This window comes from Lepidothrix coronata, unplaced genomic scaffold, assembly GCF_001604755.1.
Source record: "Lepidothrix coronata isolate B3197 unplaced genomic scaffold, Lepidothrix_coronata-1.0 Scaffold19, whole genome shotgun sequence".
Classification (NCBI taxonomy): domain Eukaryota; kingdom Metazoa; phylum Chordata; class Aves; order Passeriformes; family Pipridae; genus Lepidothrix; species Lepidothrix coronata.
Window position 1 is genome coordinate 6564511 of NW_016690199.1, and position 18266 is coordinate 6582776.

Here is an 18266-nt window from a genome sequence, read left to right on the forward strand (position 1 = left end):
AGAAATGCTTTAAATAGAAGGAAAGTTCCCTTCTTCTGCCACTCAAGAGCTCAGGCAGGGCTTCTGTGGAGGAGACAGACGTGACGCTGCCTCTCATATCCTTCACTTCTGTTCTGTCAACTCTTTTTTCACCATCAAATTAGCCAATCAGATATTCTGACCACAAATGGCCAGTTATCCTTTGCCTATAAAAGGAATATGGGGAAGCCTTTTTTCTCTAAGTGAAGCCTCTATAACGAATGTAATAAAGACCAAACTACTAAGATTCTGTAGTACTTAGACAATAATCAGTAGAAGTGGATGAGAAATGCTACTCTTTTTCTAACTACTTCAACTGCCTTTTAGAGGCTTAGCATAAATGTGTTCATTATAGCACAGCTCCATAAGGGAAGATCCATTTTTGCTAATTTCAAGATTCCTGACAACCTATTTAATAAAGTTTGTTCTTCTTTCAATTCTTCTGTCTCTTCAGAAAGGTGTAGTTGAGGGGGCACAATTCCTTTCAAAAAACATTTGTGAACTCTCCTCCCTGTTTGTCAGAAGTCTGGAATTTCAATCCCTTCCAATAAGTTCTACCTGGCACTATGGTCCTTCGTGCTTCATTCATTAAAAATAGCAATGCAGCATCATGAATAAATCCTTTGGGATTCTGCATTAAATGCAGAGTCTTGCATCCTGGGCTGGCTTACATCTGTGTAGCCCTTTTGATGTCTCTTGGCACACCACTGCAGCTGTCCCTTGTAGTAGGCATTTGAATTGATTAACATGCCTGCTCCTATTTTATTTCCCTCCTGCTCTCTGGGCTTCACCCTTAAGGATTTACTGCATTTTGGAGGGGTGACGCACTCTGTAGATGCTCTGAGGACAACATAATTGCTGAATCAAAACCTCCCATGAGAATGTGAGCTTTGAACTTTGCTTTCAAGATTTAAATTCTCTATTTCTCAGCATATGTATAACAGATTGTCAGAGAATAATCTCCTAATAAGATGCCTGTAGATAAACAGGGAAAGAGAGAGGAGCAGTCCTTTAAAATATTGCCCACTGAAATTCAGACAGTAAATCTTCAGTCCAGCAAATAATTAAACACATAAATAGTCACATGAAGTTGGGACTACTCATATACCCAGTTATATGTGTATAAGCATTCGCACTACTGGGATTTAGTAATAATAATCTAATTAAACAAAAGCAAAACAAAAATGGTTAGCAACCCAAACTGGATTGAGTCACTGTCAGAACTGTTGTCGACTACTGCATTGCTATTCTGGACTGAAGATATAAATCAAAATTCCTCCTTTCATTAGGTGTGGATTCCAATGTTTTATTTTGCACTATCTAGTGGCATTAACATATTTTAAGAACTATCAAAGAGAAGATTCTTAGAGGATCTATGGTTGCTAGGAAACTGGTACTTCGTCCTGCAAATCTTTCACACTGCAAAGAGCAAACTGGCAATAATCAGGTTTTCCTGCCAGACAGCACTCAAACAACTGAAGTTTATGGCTTATTTTTTTAGAATTGTGATTCAAGCATAAGTTTGTAGAACAGGAAAATTTAAGGGTTGTTGGATTTCTCCAAGTAGGTATTTTATCTTGTGTCTATAATACACCACCCTTAAATCCTTTTTTAATCAATAATACCTTGGGTGTCTGATACCTAGAAACTTGTTTTCATTGTGCTGACAAGTTTCTGCCAGCACAGAAAGTGCTGAGCTCATTTGAGACAGTTCCAAGGGAAAGTTTTGCCATCCCCACCCTTGCCATTTCCACTGCCTTAGACTATCTGCACCCAGAGCAACCTCAAACTAGCACCTTTACCACCTGCAGCTTTGGGACATCCCATCTTACAGCTCTGGCAACAGCAAGTTCATTGGTCTCCCCAGCACCTAAAGATCTCAGGATGTATGCACTCAGTGACAGGAGTGCCACAGTGGAGTTTTTGCCACATTGATTGCATCTCCTAATTTTAACTTAATTAAAAGAAATATCTCATATCTGCTAAATCAGAGTGATTTTATTACAGTGACTGAAAGGGCATAGTAAGAATCTTGGAAATCAGAAATCACTGAGGTTTGTAATTTGGTGATCTTTGAAATTCTGTATTCTTTATGACCCAGGAGCTCTGCTAAGCCAAAGAGCACACTATTTTCAATGAAATAACCCTTGTGATGAGAACTGTATATGGGTTTTATGCTCTACTGGGTCATTGCCTTTAGTACTCTTTAAATAGGTATGCTTTACAAAGGTATTCACCTATGAAGAATAATGTCTATTTTCTCATTCATGGCTTTTCAGTTATTCAGTGTAACATCAGAATATTAAACCTCAATTTGTAGCCCACTGGAGCCAGGTTTTCATGGATTTCAATCCTGATACTGTTTAACTGCAAATGCCTTCACTTCTTAACATACACCTGGTCAGAATAGTGTTCTGATCTGATCCTTCACTGTCCTCATCTAACACTACAACCAAAATCTTTTCTCCTCTTGTAACTGTAAGGGTATTTGAACAAAAGTTCCTGTGGAGACAAAATGGTCATGAGAGAGGAAAAAAGGGCAAAATGCTAGCTGAAGTCACAGTGTAGGTGACTGTCATTCCTTTCAGAAAAACTACAACTTCCCCCACCTTCTACTTATTCTGTAACTTTTCAAACCCAGTCTGTAATTATATTTTAGTACTTTATAATTTCAATCTAAAATCTGACAGTTCCATGCAATTAAATGTCCTGAATGTGGTATTTGTCCCCCACTATGGTAAGATTATATAGTAATAGTAGCAATGAACATGGCTGAATCATTGACAAATTCAGCCTTAACTATCTTCTCTTGCTTGCCTTGACAACTAGACTATTGAATTCCAACAGTATGAAAATCTAAAAATAGCACTGTGTGAAGAAAGACTGCAAGCAAAGCCACTAGATAATACAGGCTCAATGCTCCCGTGAAATGTGACACGTGCAAAAGCCAGATGTAATTTTAACAATACAGCTTCCTTTTCGACAAAGGAATCTCCAGAGTCTGATTTAATGTCTCCACAGTAAAGCCTAACAATTCCACGTTTTGTGTAGGAGTAAGAACAGACTTCTTTAAACTCTCAGAAAAGAACCCCTGAGAAGAATGCTAATGCACAGTGCAGTGAAAATAAAAAGACCTCTTATGACCCTGTAGCAATTAAGACACCATCCAAGTACAGCGTAGAAGTCACCTTATACTTAAAATTGTTACAATTACACCAGTGGACTCAGCAATGTTGACACACACCAGTAATATCGTGGCTTTGCAGAAACAAAAATCACTGCACATTAGGAAATACCTTACCTTACTTCCTAGACAATGCCGAGTGAGTATCTGGCTGGCTCTTAGGCAGGAGTGCAGAGAGGAGCTGGCAAAAGCTTTTCTTACTTTCATACCCCGCCTAAAAAGTAGTGAAGAAAGAGATAGATTAAGTAGTTAGCAAATCAGCTGGAGGCTTGGAAGAGTAAAGTTCCAGTCTGTTCTACCTCTTAACAGCACTGTCTGGCCTTAGGACTGCCTTAAGGAACTCAAGCTTTCTGTAAAATAGATACTTCTATCTTATCTAGCAGATTAATTTTATGGCAATAAATATTCACCATCTTAAGGCTTTCAGTGAGTTCTCTATATAAATACGTCTATATATTATATAGATATATATTATGAATATATAATGATACCTCATCATCTCTTCACCTCTAGGTGGATAGCAGAAGACACAATAATTTAACAGAGAAAGACTGAGACATGCTTGTTTTACAGGTGCATAATTTGCTTGTATCCTAACAAAACTGAGGGCAAAAACGCACCAAGAAGGTTTTTCACTGATGTAAAAAGAAAACCAGCATCAACAAACAGCACTTCTAGGAATAGGATCTCCCATATTTATACTTTCCTTTCATATAAGCCAAAGTGGTGACTAGAACAAGTTCATTTGATTCAAGTAACTTCCTAATTCTCTTCTAGTCTGCTGTGGGTTTGGGGAGATTTTTTTTGTCTCATCCATAATATTATTAGGAAGATCCTATTCCTTTGGTAAAGAGAGAGACTGGTTTGAAGGAGGAAGATCAAAGATCTCCTTAATATTATTCTCTGGCCTCATTCTTTTATTGCTTAAGTAAAGTTCTCTTAAACAATTACAGGCAAAAATCCAAATGATCTATCATAGGCCATGGCTTTTTATTCACTGGAATAACTGTTGTTCCAGAAATAGATGTAGCACCACTGGTATGACTTTGAAGCCCCTCACACGTTGGTTGGAAGCAGGATGAAAAATAGGGGGAATCAATAAACAGATACTGTTATCCACCAGTGCTGTGACAGGAGAAGTGAAAGCTTTGAAATTCGTCTTTCTTTTGAAGAAAATATCTGTGATATTGTCTGGGTTTATAGCTGCACCTTGTTTATTTTACTCTTCCCTGTCCACAGACAAGTTCATAAGTGACAAAAGTCATGAACATAAATATCCTACTTTTAGGATACTTACTCAACTCCCCAGTGTATGGGTACCAGGGAAGCAATGGTGCCTTAGGAACTGACTCATGTTGAAGGCAGCAAAGTATAGGAAAATTCTGTTTGTGGAAGAAATATTTACACTGATTTATGTTGTCCTTTATTTGTGGACTCAGAAGACTCAGGAGAGACCATGAAAGGTGTCTAGGCTGTCCTCCTGCCCCAAGGGAAGTTGTATGTAAATTTGTACAATCTTTATGGGACATCTCACAGTTATTATGGGAAATTCCCTTAGTACAAAACTATCTCTGTGATTAAAATAATCCCCCCCAACATTTTCTCCACATTTTTGTCTTCACCCTGAATCCATTATTTCCTATTCAATCCACCCTCAACATGAAAAATGGTTAATTTCCTTTCTCTTTACAGCCATTCTTGCCCTGTTTGGAAAAAAAAAATCTTTACTGATTGCATTCTTAGTTTGGCTAGAAAGTTTTTCAGCTGTCTTAGCATTTCTTGCCTTCCTCTGAACCTTTCTTTTGGGGATGATGCTGAACACAGGGCACCATGATAAGAAGAATGAAAAGGGAAGTTTTATTTAACAGGACCCCATATGATTTATCACCTAGATAGATATAGATGTAGTTAAAACATAAAATGCATGTTTTGTAACAAACAGAGTTCTACAAGTGTAGGATGTATGAATTTTGCAGATCTGCTCTCCCTCTCATCTCTCTCTCCCACCTTCCGCCGTCAACATTCATGAACAAAACATCTTCATTATGTAGGGACATATGTAGAGGTATAAAGATGCAATCACAGAAATTCACAGGAGCAGCTATGTTAGAATTCATATGCCATCCTGGGTCATAACAACCCAGCCTTTGGTCCCACTCAGTAGGAAGTCATCCTTAACCACTCAGGAGTCAGTGCAGCAGGATATTGCAGTTCCTCCTGACTGTTTCAAATATCACTTTATAATCTCTATTGGCAAACGGGAGCTTTTTTAACAACAAGTCCTGTAGCTAAATGCTTTAATATCATGTCTGTAATTGCAGTTACGAATGTCTGTATTATAGTCACCCATATATGTATACTGGCAATGTCCAGTCAGTAGTCTTATGTATTAGCTTAAGAGACATACATTCTGTTAGTCAACTAGATTGCATTTTCCCCTGGCTCCTCAGTCTCCACTCACAATATTTACAATTACACTGTAGCTGGTGGGGTCACACTAGAGTCATGCTAGCTGGAACTGAAGTGTACAGAGGGTCAGTTGGGCAAGCAGTGTGGCTTCACCTCACTATTTTACCCTTTTGTAATGTTGTGGCATCGTATGATGCTGAACAACTGTAAAGAAAACAGTTCATCGATCTGTTCTCACAAGCACTGCTGTGTCTCTCCATCATAAAGGAAACAAAAGTACTATACATATCTGTCTTTATTTCAGTTGGTCAGACTGCCTGGGGACAGCTTTCCTCTTCATATGAGCACTTTGTACAGCTCCCAGCACTGTGGATCCTCATCTTTTCTGATGACTACAAGGATTATTTTAATAAAAACCAAGCTTTTAACCACACTAGTTAAATGCATAGCTTCAAATAATCTGACTGAGAAGAAGTATACTGAACAATTCAAGTGAAGTCTGAACTGTCATTTTAAGGCAGGAAGGCTCTTGTTTTCAATAGTCTTTGTTCAGGTTTCAGTGGATGGTGTGCCAAGTGGCATGGAGAAGAGGTGTAGATTCTTTTGGGACCATTTTTTGAGAGGGACTACTACACTTCATGCTTCTTGAGGATACCGGGTATGACAGAAATCAGCTTGACTCATGGAAACAGCCCCTTAAAAGCAGAACACCTAGTGGTATAAATCAGCAAGACTTGATTTCACTGGAGCTCTGCTAATTTACTCCTGTTGGGATTCTGGCTCTGACAATTTACAGAGTGAAAATGAAGCTAAGGAACCAAAACAATGATTCTAAAATATTAGGAAATAAAACAGTTTGAGAATGGTATGTTTTCCCAACCATGTAAAAGAGAAGTAGGTTACAGTTTCAATTTAATTTGTGGTTATTTGACACACATTCACACATGCAGTATGTGTCACGGAGGATTTAAACAGCTATTCTGAGAAAAATTTCCAGTATTTCTTTTTATCTTATTTCTGTTGTGATTATTCCTTAGTCTCGTTCAGCCAAAATTCAATGAAGTTGGAACTTACAAATTATTTTTAATACACTAGTTCTGAAAAGGTCTTCAACCATACAGACAGAAAAATAAAAAAGATGGAAGACTTACTGTATGTTGAAGGTCAAACAGAAGTTCAGGATGACTTAGACATTGCCCAGTTATTAAAGGGATTCCCTGCCTCATCCTTCAGTAAGAATGATAGTGAACAGGGAATAATCGGAGGATATCTGAGTAAGGATGAGGAGGGTTTAACAGAAATCTTCTGTTAACAGAAACCATAATTAAGGCAGATTCAAACTAAGACCCTTCACTCTGGTGATATTAAGAATCCTGTGGTAATCCCCAGCCAAAAATCTTGATCAATTGACACATGAAACAGCAAGCTCAGAAGCAAAGCTTTTCACCGTGTGAGATGGTACAAATATACTCTTAAGTGGTAAGGAGAAAATATAACATGAAGTGGAGCGAAGGCTTCACGGTCAAGCAAGCTGAGCAATCAAGGATGCAGAGAAGTGGCATAAAACACAAATGTTTTAGCACAAGTAACTTTTTTTTTAAGAGAAGCAATTTCATACTCAAGTAGTGAGTTATGATCTATCTAGAATTGCATGAAGCAGTTCATAAAGTGCTCAGTTGAGAATTACTGTCTAAAATTTATAAAATGGAGAGTAATTCAAGATTATTAACCTGAATGAAAACTGTATGTAAAACAAAAAAATAATATGTTAAAAAGGAAGTCTGTCAGGTTGGGAAGGGGTTATTGGAACTTAGGAAGAAGGTTTCAGACATACATTGTCGCAAATACTTGCTAGCAACTTTGAGCCAATAAAGAGGTTTGCATAAATAATAAAGGTATTCCAAGGCTCAGTGCTGACCAATTCCGAGGTATTGCCAACAACTTGGAAGCTCATGTAAGAACTGCTGTATTTATAAGCAGAGTAATGGAAACTGATTTTTAATTTAAAACAAAGCCATCCACATTAAGATTTCATGTTATGGAGCTCATCACTTGGCAGCAGCAGAGAAAGAGAGATCTAGTTGTACTGTTAGACTGTAAAACAGTTGCGAGCCTCCAGTGTGAGAGAACCACAAGGAGTCTGAGACAAGCCTAAGATGTACTGCAGATTATTTTCTTTAGAGTCTCTGAAGCATTCACATTATTATACAAGGTACTGCCAAGGTGGTTTCTACATGATATAGACTCTGATCACCCACTTTCAAATCAGATTTAAGGTAATTTTGGAACAGATCCAGAGAAGGGATACTGAAATGTCTAGGGGAAAGGAGTATGATCTTCTGAGAGCAGTCAAAGAATCACATCTTATTTTCCTTCTTAAATAAAACATCTCTTCATAAATACATATGGTCATGTAAAAATAAGGTGGGAGTGATGAGCTTTAAACATAAAATTGGTACAACATCAAACAGACAACTGGTCATACAAAATTTAACATGGTTAAAATCACTCTCTCATTTCAATCAGCTTAGTAGTGTTCAGAAAAACAGAGGGGAAAAACAAATCCAGCTGTTTCAAGATGGATCCCAGCAGCCTTATGGACACTGCATGATAAAGTAGTGATGCTCTGGTACAGTGTGAAAATTTTGGGTGTTGAACTTAGACATCTGCTCTAAGAATTAAAAAGATAATTTATATATTTCTTTACTGAGTTAGGTCCATTTATTCCATATATTTGCTGTATGCAGTTAGTTCCAAACATCTGAGTTTTTATTTATCATTTAATTTTGCTGCAGAGGATTTATTCTTTCACCCTAGGAAACATCAGAAGTTGGTCCCAGATAGGGAGGGAATGCTGGGAATGTGCAATGGTGGTGTTGAGAGGTTTGGGATGACCTACTTGTTGTTACTTATGCCTAAACTGGTTGACTAATGCTTTTCCTCATGTCAGACATGCAAAACCCACACAGCTGAATGAAACCTTCCCATTCTTTCTAATATGCGTGGTGTTCCTCTTCCCAAGGGAAAATGTCCAACGGTCCCAACGAGTTCCTTAGTACTGCAGGGGTATAGGCTGTTAGTCTTGGCATCTTCTGCCTTCTTCCCTCAGTGTTAAGCTTCTTCACCTTTAATATATTGACTGTCTTTAGATGGTCTGAGAATACTGGAGGTGCTTTATGGCCCATGGTGTGGAGATGCACTTGGAGGACGTGCTTTCTGAAAAAGATATCTAATACAGTATATATCTATTAGAGTGGCAACTGTGGAGACTTGGACTCAATTTTCTATGTATCTCCATGACAATTTCAGGCAAGAGTTTTATAGAGAGATTCTTCTTTTTTTCTAAACATCTATCAGATACCCTCAATATGTGAAGCCAAAACAAATGCAGGAGGACATTTCCTCCAGTTTTATTAAAGTTTCTACAGATTAAATTTTAGTCTTTCTTCTGTCAATGCTTGTGATACCTTAAAACCTATAAAAGAAATCTCTAAAAATTGATTGAGAGTCTAATTAAAGATTGATCCTATCAAATTATATAGTCTGTAATTTTTATTAAATTAAATCTTTAACTCTTGTACTCCATAGGAAAAGAAAGGAAAAGGACCACAGCAGTTCCTGTCAATAAAACTTTAGTACAACTGCAAGCACAAAAGAAATGTTGAAGTAATACAGTTGGATTGAAAACATGTGGCACTTTATAAATATGTCAGAAGTCCAGATGACTTTAGTTGTGAGTGAACTCTAATTTACAGCTTTCTCCACTACAGAAATAAAAGTAACTTCCACAATAATAAATAAGTCTGAGTAAAAACAGACTGAATGAGTAACTTCCTGCTACTCTTTCTTTTCTTGTACATTTGGTAGCAACAAGCCAACGTCCCAATCCAAAGTCCACTGAACACAATGGGAAGAATTGGTGAGCACTGAGCCAGGCTCTGGATCTTGTCCCTCCCTCTAAAACTAAATAGCTCTTTCCAAAAAGTAATAATTAAAATTAAAAATTCACCTCCAGGGTACCCCTCTTTTTTCACACATACATTAGGAAGATGCAAAAGGATGAAAATTATTAACATCAAGATCTTAGGGGAAGGAAATTTCATTAGACATCTGGAAGATCCGAAATCTCATGATTGCTTGTCCTTCAGAAAGTGATCATACAGGAGAGGAAATAAAACATAAACACAATTTAAACTGAATAGAATGATAGATAGACCATCAGCATGACTTTTTATTTTGTTTAAAAAGGTTTTTGTTCAATAATCAATACTATAGACATTGATCATATAACAAAAATATCAAAGAATATATATAATGCTACATAAAATTTTATGTATGTCAGTGACTAAGAACATTCTGCCGTCGTCTTGAAGTTGCTTAACTCATTAATGAAACGTGGAAAGAAAAAATTAGGGGATCACAGTATTCTTCATTCGCGCTGTTGACTTGAAAACAACTGAGATTGACATGCTGTCTGAAAAACAATAACTATATCCTAGAGGGAAAAAAAGCCACAGTTAGATTTCCTAGGGTTTCTATTAACAGCATCCATGCTTTCATCCAAGCCAGCAAATGACTTTGTTCTCAAAGAATATCAAGAAATATCAACTTGAAATCTAGAATAAGTGTGTGTGTGTGGAGGATTATATTAAAAAAAAATAGCTGATTTTTTTTTTTTAATATCTGCTCCAAAATGGACTTTTAAATGTTCAGCACTTCCAGAAAAGGAGAGTCTTGGCAGTTCAGTTGTTTTACACTTGCTTCCTTCAAAAACTTGAAAAAAAATCAGGTCTCTACCAGTACTTTTAAGTACTGCCCAAAAGTCCTTCCAGGCAAAGTTGCCACACCAAGTATTTCTGTAAAAAGTAAAATCTTCAAACCAGTCTCAGTATTTTAAGTAAGAGACTGTATATGAAAATGTAGGCCAAGCTTTTTGTTGAAAGCAAAAATTGTTATTTTTAGGCTGATTAAATAAATTCTTTAGTCACACTGCATTGATATCATTTAAAAAATAAAAAAACCAACAGGTAAATAAGTCACATCTGATATTTTTGTAATTAAAGGTAATTACTGCTTTAATTTTAAATATTTCATTAAAAAAATCACACAGCTTCAATCACTGCTCAGTTTAGGCATCAAGAGTTACTTGAAATGAATCAACACACTATCAAGCAGCAATTCATGAATGACATAACATTAAGGACATTCTTACACCAACCTTTACTTTACTCTTTCTGCTTGAAATATGTCCCACAAGACTTTCAGGAAAAGATTGGCCCTAAAAGTGGCCATTTCAGAGCTGTTTAGAATATAGTTTAAGATCAATTTAGTAGGATATTTCAGACTTCATAGAGAGCAGTGGGAGGATGACGTAACCTCTAAACTTCCACAGGCTAAATCAATGGCAGGGATCTGGCTAGGAAAAGCAATTTTGCCTTAGTAAAAATGTCACCTTGTGGCAACAGAGCTGTTTCAGAAAACCACAGACTTTTAAAATAGTTGTGAGTTGCTAAGGCTTTTTTGGGGGAAAAAAGAAACAAAATAAAAATAAAAAAGGGAGAAGAGGAAGGAAAGGAAGAAAAAGAAGAAAAAGAAAAGACAAAAAAAAGGGATAAAAAAAGGACTCTCCTAAGGAACACAACTCTCTGAGAAAATAAACTGCTTGGAATGAAAGCTATATTTCTACAGATGCTCCTATCTTTTCTTTCACTGTTTCTAGTTTCTTATGCTCATTTGACTCTAGCCTGAGAGCTAGGGCATTCCCCTGAAGAACACACAAACTCTAGTCCTATCGTGCTCCTGTTTATTTACTAGAAGTGACTCCCCATCAAAAGATGTAACAGAGCAGTTACATTGCAGTGCTGCAGCCCAGAAAGGCCTCTGACCTGAATCAGAGCATTCTTCTTGAGGAGGATTGATATGAATCCATTGCTCCCACATCAGAGAGAAGCCATCTCTTTACTTCACAGACTGTTAAGGAAAGGCTGAGGAGAACATCCTTGCTGGTCCAAAAGAAAATTTACCCTGTTACATGAAACAAGCAGCTTTTACTGTGAGGAGGTAAAAAACCAGCCCTGACAGGAAAAAAAATTAATTGCAGCTTGGTTTAGGTTTCTTGTTTGTTTTGGTGTTAGACATTTGCTGTGGTTTTTTTCCCCCACTAATTTCCTGTTAGGATTGGCAGCCAATGACTCACCTGCATTCACAGATGAGTATCACCAGAACATCAATCTACAGCTTCTCCATCTTTTGCTTTAATCACAGAAAGCAACCCCCACACTGACCCCATGAGTGCAGCAATATTCAGAGCACTAGATAAAAGCAAGGCCAGGTAGCTTCCCCTCATGTCTGCAGATATTGCCACAATAGAAGTTCTGAAATCAGATACTCTAAGTACCCTGCCTTCTTGGGCAACTCCCAGAGTTCAAGGCAAAGCAATAGTAAGTAGCCCTGAAGAAAACTATGTCCAATCTCCCCAAAATGACAGCAACATGATGATTAGGACAGTTTATGAAAGTCCATCTCTGGAGAGCCAAACTGGCAAGTTCATGGGGTCTGCCAGTAGCTTTTCACGCCTGGGGAGAAAGCCTGAGTGGTTCATTTTCTGATCAGTAATGTTGAAACTATTTCCTGCATACCACTGAAAAGTTATGGGTGCCTAGGTTAGATTTTTAATCTCAAAATCTGAGATTTATCACAGGCAACCTTGTGATTCCAACAGACATTACAAGAACCATGTAAACATGTATTACATATGTTACTAGAAACTAAGGAGGGGTTTTCCTGCAGCTGGTTTCCTACATATCAAGTTATGGTGAATGCCTAAAATCTTTAATGTTTGTCATCAGAAATTACCATGCAAACACCAGCCTGACTGATAGCTTATCTAGTGAGCAAATCAAAAGTAAATGAGAAAGAGGGAAGACCTGTGACCCAATGAAGTACCAACAATTTGTCACTTGGGATGTTTTAGTTGGCAGTTTGACAAATTTCCTGCTGGTTAACTGATTAAATTTACATTTCTCTATTTTTAATCTTTAATTTATTTCATACTCAGATATGATTGTTAGCCATTAATCAATAAGGTTTAAAGTGTTCATGATTAATGGCCAATGCTCTCAGTATAAATAAGAGATTCTGTGATGCTGGGATTTATCTGGCTCTGGAGATTGCCGGATTGCTCGAGTGCTCATTCCTTAGTTACAATGAAGCAGGACTTGGAGGATTGATGAGATTTTGTGCCAGTGTTGTGCTAAAATGAAATGGGAGCAGCTATTAAGGATCTGTGCAAGATAATAATGAAAAAGAAGCCAAAGGGTTAACAAGACTATGCTTTTGATATAAGTAATGTCAGAGAGATTAATGAGTCTCCATGCTATAGATAAGTAGGGATTTACAGCATCTATACGGCAAAAAAGAAACCAGGCAGATTAATGCAATGACCACCCACGGCTGTGCCGGGTCTGTGGAGATGCAAGGAGAGCCTCTGTCTCTGAGAGAGCCGAGCCGCGGGCAAAGGGTTAACGGGAGCCTGGCGCGGCGGGGCAGGGACCGGAGGAGGTACCGCGGCTGGGATCTCCAGCGCGGGTCAGCAGCAGCGAAAGGGTTAACGAAACGCTTCCATGCATTGAGATGCTAATTGTCAAGATAGTGTATTACTTGGGGAAAAGTAATTTGATTACTCGAAACTCCCACTAAGGAGGCAAGCTTGTGTCCTTCCATCTGTCGGGCTCTGTGAAAGATGATGAATTGAGCTCCAAATTCACGTGTGATGAAGTCACTGTCGTTCCCCGCCAGCCCAGCCCGCTGCCATGCCCACCGCGCAGAGGGTAGCACCGCATTTCAACTTTCCCTCGGAAACCCAGGAGGCACAGTAACCTGTTACTTGCTTCCCCCCTTTTTTTTTTTTTTTTTTTTTTTCCCTCCCCGTTTTCTGCCTCAGCGCTACAACTGAGTCATTCTGGTGCCCATGGCTCGTGGGTATACAGGGCTCCCACCGCGCGCGGCTCTATTCCCCACTTCAGCTGTCAGTGTTATTTTCGGCTAATGCAGATGTGGGGTTCGATTGCCGGCGCTTTGTAGCCACTTGTCGAGAACCATTCGGAAAGCCTTAACTATGCATATATCTGCAGAGTGAATGTTTTCTTTCATTCACTTGCTCCTATTATTTGATTTCTTGTAGGCCTCTGCAGCAGAAATGGAGAAAATAAGGTAAGTGAGACAGTTTATTTACATCTCATTATAGAGAAGAAATGTTCTGTTGCACAATGCACGAAACAGGCTCTTGGAAAATATTTTGCTTAATATCATCAGAGTAAAATACTGGATTGCATGATGATGCAAGGCAAGCTGTGCTATAGAGACAAAAGAAAAGGAATGTGATTGTTCTAGTAAATCTGTTTCGCAGGGATGTCAATTCAGAAAGGATGTTTTACTCACAAACATGTTTTATTGCCAGATGCAGAGCATATTTGATTATATAAATGTTGTAGCCACTTGTCCATTTACTGCAAGAGCTTGCCATTCTATTTAATGAGGAAAGTGGATCAATAATTCATGAAAAAGCTGAAGAAAATATAGGCTTGACTTCAAAGCATCTAATTACTGTGGTTTGTTTCAATATAGCACTGTAACACTGGTGTTCGATTTTTGTTTTATATTGTATACCAGCCAGATAAATCTTGTCTCCTCTGTGTTTAAAATGTTGTCATACTGTACCAGTTTCTCAGCACATCTCCCTGCTTTAAGCAAAAGGAGATGGGTTTTATAACATAAGTTTTCCATCTCATGTCCTAGTGCAAGTCTGCTTTGGGGGATATTGCTTTTGTGTATGTTGTTGAGAAAGAAAAAGAAAGAAGAAAGCATTCTAGCCCTTTTTAATAAATAAATTCAAAATTACTAAAATCTTGTCTATTAACACATTTTCAAAGTGATAGGTAAAAGCTGAACTTTTTACTACCCTTTCAGTACTTTATGGAACTTATTTTCTTAACCAAAACCACTGGCTATGATCTTATTTGTTTTTACTGAGCAAGCCCTAATTCCTTCTCTGAACCTGGTAACTCTGGTTAGTGTCAACTGTTGTCCAAGAACAACTTTTTAGTTTCCTTCAGTTTGGAATGGCTATCCTGAGCTATTAGAAAAGCAGAAAAGTTCTAGAATTCTAGAAATACTTGGGGAAGAAGTGGCAAATGCAAAAGGACAGAAATTTGACCAAGTGTTCCATGAATTCTGGGCTAGAAAGAGAATCCTGTCTTTCTTTTGAGTAAAAGGAGGTTAAATCTCTTACAGTGGACTTGAAGACGTCTGAAAATTTATAATAGAATATATATTTTAAAGCACTTCAGTTAAACATATTTTGTAATGTCTCATGACAATGAAAGTACTGAAAGAAAAACACCGTGCAACGTATTATGAATTTGCATGTATATAAGCACTATAATGTTAAAGCTATGAGTTTTTCCTGAGTAATACCTGAGAAAGTGCCTCAGTGTATGGACCTGTGTTTAGTAAAAACTCCAAACAAGACCACCTATGATATATGCACACTCATATCATGAATAACTCTCTTAGAAGATGCAAACAAATACATATTTACATGTTTGCTTGATAAGCAGGAGTGCACAAATGCAAAACAGTACTTGTAATACTTTCCTGAGCATACTTTGGCCTCTGCTTTTAATAGACAGGCTCTTGCTACATTTGCAATAATGGGCTGCACAGCCCAGGAGAGCAAGTGGAATGTGTTGAAAGAAAAAGAAAGAATTTGCTTTGACGAGAATAAATATCCATAAAATTCCATTTTCCTAGCACTGTAATTTTGCAGCTGTCAGCCACACAGCAGTCCTTACCTCAGTACTCCTTGAGTACTACATAGATGGAAAAGCCCATACTGCCCCACTGAAGGAAATAGGAGCTTAGCTTGTAACTCCAAAAAGAGAAAGATCAGGCTCTCTCAGGAGTTTGTTAAAGAAATTTTCTGTTAACAGTTCTTATGTGCAGAAGTTAATTCTGACAGATGTTTGTCCCCATCACCTAAGCAGATGCAAAGCCAGTGCAAGGGTTCTCTGTGCTCCTGGGTAGAACAGAGAGGTGGGCTGGGAGAGATCTGGCAGGACCCAGGACAGAAGCTGCACTGCTCCATCCCAAACTTTTCCAGGCTCCCTGTCTACAGTCATTCTCTTGGATGCAAACTAAAAGAATCCTCAGCAGTTTAAGGAAACTATCTAGAGTCATTATTTTAAATAGCTGGTGAACTTACAGCCATGAGAGAATTAGATTTTTTTCTAAATTTATCCAAGTCCGGCACCCAGGTAAAAACAAACTATCCTGTGTTTTAACCATAGGTCATGAAGAGAGATAATCTAAAGCTTGGAAAAGAAAGAAAGAAAAAAGAGAGAAATGGCAGGCTGGGAGGAAAGAAGTTTGGTTGTTTGTTTTTGGTTTTTTTTTTTTTGCTACATGTAGAAACCAGTGTAACATCATTGAAAAAGACATTCCTACATAATACTTGAGTTTGTTCTGCCCTATCTCCTGTGCCCAACTCTTTCCCCACTCTATTTTTGCTAACAGCTGAGGATATGCCATCCCATATCACCTGGGATGGTGTTTGCCCAAGGACTAGAGGGTGAGCCCACATCAGTTGTGGAGCTGGGGTGCACTGAGGGTAGAAGGCTCGTGTGAAAGAGGGAGGAGAAGGGAGTCTGGAATGAGCAAAAAGGAAACAAACCAAAGCCTTGTTACAGAAATAGGAGAAGAGGAGCAAGGTGGATAACCACAGAACAATGCAGCCAGGTTGAAAAACCTCAGGGTTAGAGAAATATAGGTTTGCATTCCACAATGCAGTTCAAGTGAAGAAAGTCTTTTAAATATGAAGAATAGGTACATAGAATCACACTTTTCAGATGCTGCTGACTGTCCTTGGGAGGCCACAGAGCCAAATATATTAAGAAGGCATCTCTGGAAGTCTTTGGGCACTTTGCACATTCTCCAACCCAGGAGAATGGGGATGCATCTGAGACATCCCCAAGGACTGGGTGGCCAGGCCCATTCAGAGAGAGGGGCAAATGCAGGAGCCTGAAAAATTGATCCACTGGTGACCCATGCTTTCTTCAGCCATAAAATTCACTGAGCCAGGGAAGCACAAGCAATAGTGCAGCAAACTAATACATCCCTTAGTGTGACATTCCTTCACTGAGATTCCAGCCAGAAAGACGCAATTCGTCTCACGTAACACAGTAATAATTCCCCTTGCAGACCAAGGAGCTGCTACGACCTGCAATGTCACATGCTGCCCTTTTCAGCAGGGGCTTGCTGTGACAGCATTATGTGTGCAAGGAGCAGTAGGAAACAGAGGTGGGAGGTTATCAGTATTTAGCCTGACAGAGGGACAACTTCCTCTAGAAGTGGAAACATGCTATTTTATGCTAAACCTTTGACTAGAAGAATCAGTTACTGCAATGAAGTCTTCTCACTGTGGATGATTCTTAGCAGTATATAGTGTTTATTACATCTCAAGGTACCAATACATTAGGCAGAAGTAAGGCTAACTACTAATCACAAACCTCTTGAGGATCTGCATTTATGTAGGTTGGCTGTATATGGTTATACAGTCACTTTAACATTAATTACTTCTGACTCCAACCTTTTAAATACAGTTTTTTTGGATATGGTTCTTTTTTCATGCCTATAAATAAGGACTGAAAATCTTGGTTAATTAAAGTGAATTTCAAATATACCTATACTATCTTACTTTGACTCAGTAATGTGCTATCTTTGGTGCATATATGCAAGAGAAGCACATGCCTACCAAGTCTGAGGCTTTGTAGATCTGTGTGGCTGGCATACAAAATTGCGAGTCCTCTGGAAACTGCTCCCTTAAGTCAGATTGAATCCACAGCATGGCTAGATGTGCAAATGAAAGACCAGTTCCACTGCAACTCTAGTAAAAACTACTGGCAGCTTTTTCTTTGCTTCCATTTCATCCTGCTTGAAATACAGGTTATAATATTCAACCTTTCAAGTGAAGATGATGTAAGATTTGGCAGAAGAGACCTCTACATATATTTTGTACAAAAATATTGACCAGAGTCAATACTGGAGAGTATCTCACTCCACAGGAAATACCACTTAAGGAGACAGATATTGTTCAGTAGAAGCTTTTTCTTTTTTTAAAGACACTCCTAAAATTTCAGTGACAATTCAGAAACTCTATAAATCAATATTCTTAGTTCTAAGCTTTCAAGATCCACAATAGGCTGACCTGTACTCAAAACAGGACACATCATCACCATCAATTGCCAGGCTCATGATACCTGTAAGGACACCGGCTTTTTACTTTGCGGTGTAATCGTGGTATTTCCCAACTGAGGATTACTTTGTTTCGGTAGCATCAGTAGGGGCACTTTACTAATCACCCAGGAATCTCCGATAAAAGCGACCTATGTCTCAAGGAAGCTGCAAGGCAACATCTTCATTTCACTGTAGTCCTTGTCTCAGAACATATGAAAGCGAAGTGATTTGTTTTGCACACACAGCTGGTAGTAAGTCAGCGGCTTGATCCAAGTCTCTTGAATTCTCAGACTTGGACTTTTCTCAAGCATGTTTGAGTTCATCTGTGGTAAGAAAAGAATATCAGTTTCTTCAAAAGGAACAT

The 18266-nt window shown here is 38.3% G+C and overlaps 1 protein-coding gene across 3 annotated transcripts in view; it reads left to right on the forward strand.

The window, feature by feature from the left end:
* Positions 1-18266, forward strand: part of BEGAIN (brain enriched guanylate kinase associated) — a 161668-nt gene that overhangs the window by 32876 nt on the left and 110526 nt on the right. For all 3 annotated transcript variants that reach the window (XM_017807620.1, XM_017807621.1, XM_017807622.1), the window contains exon 3: positions 13794-13822. In XM_017807620.1, coding sequence (XP_017663109.1) covers positions 13794-13822 — 29 coding nt within the window. The remainder of the gene's footprint in view (positions 1-13793; positions 13823-18266) is intronic.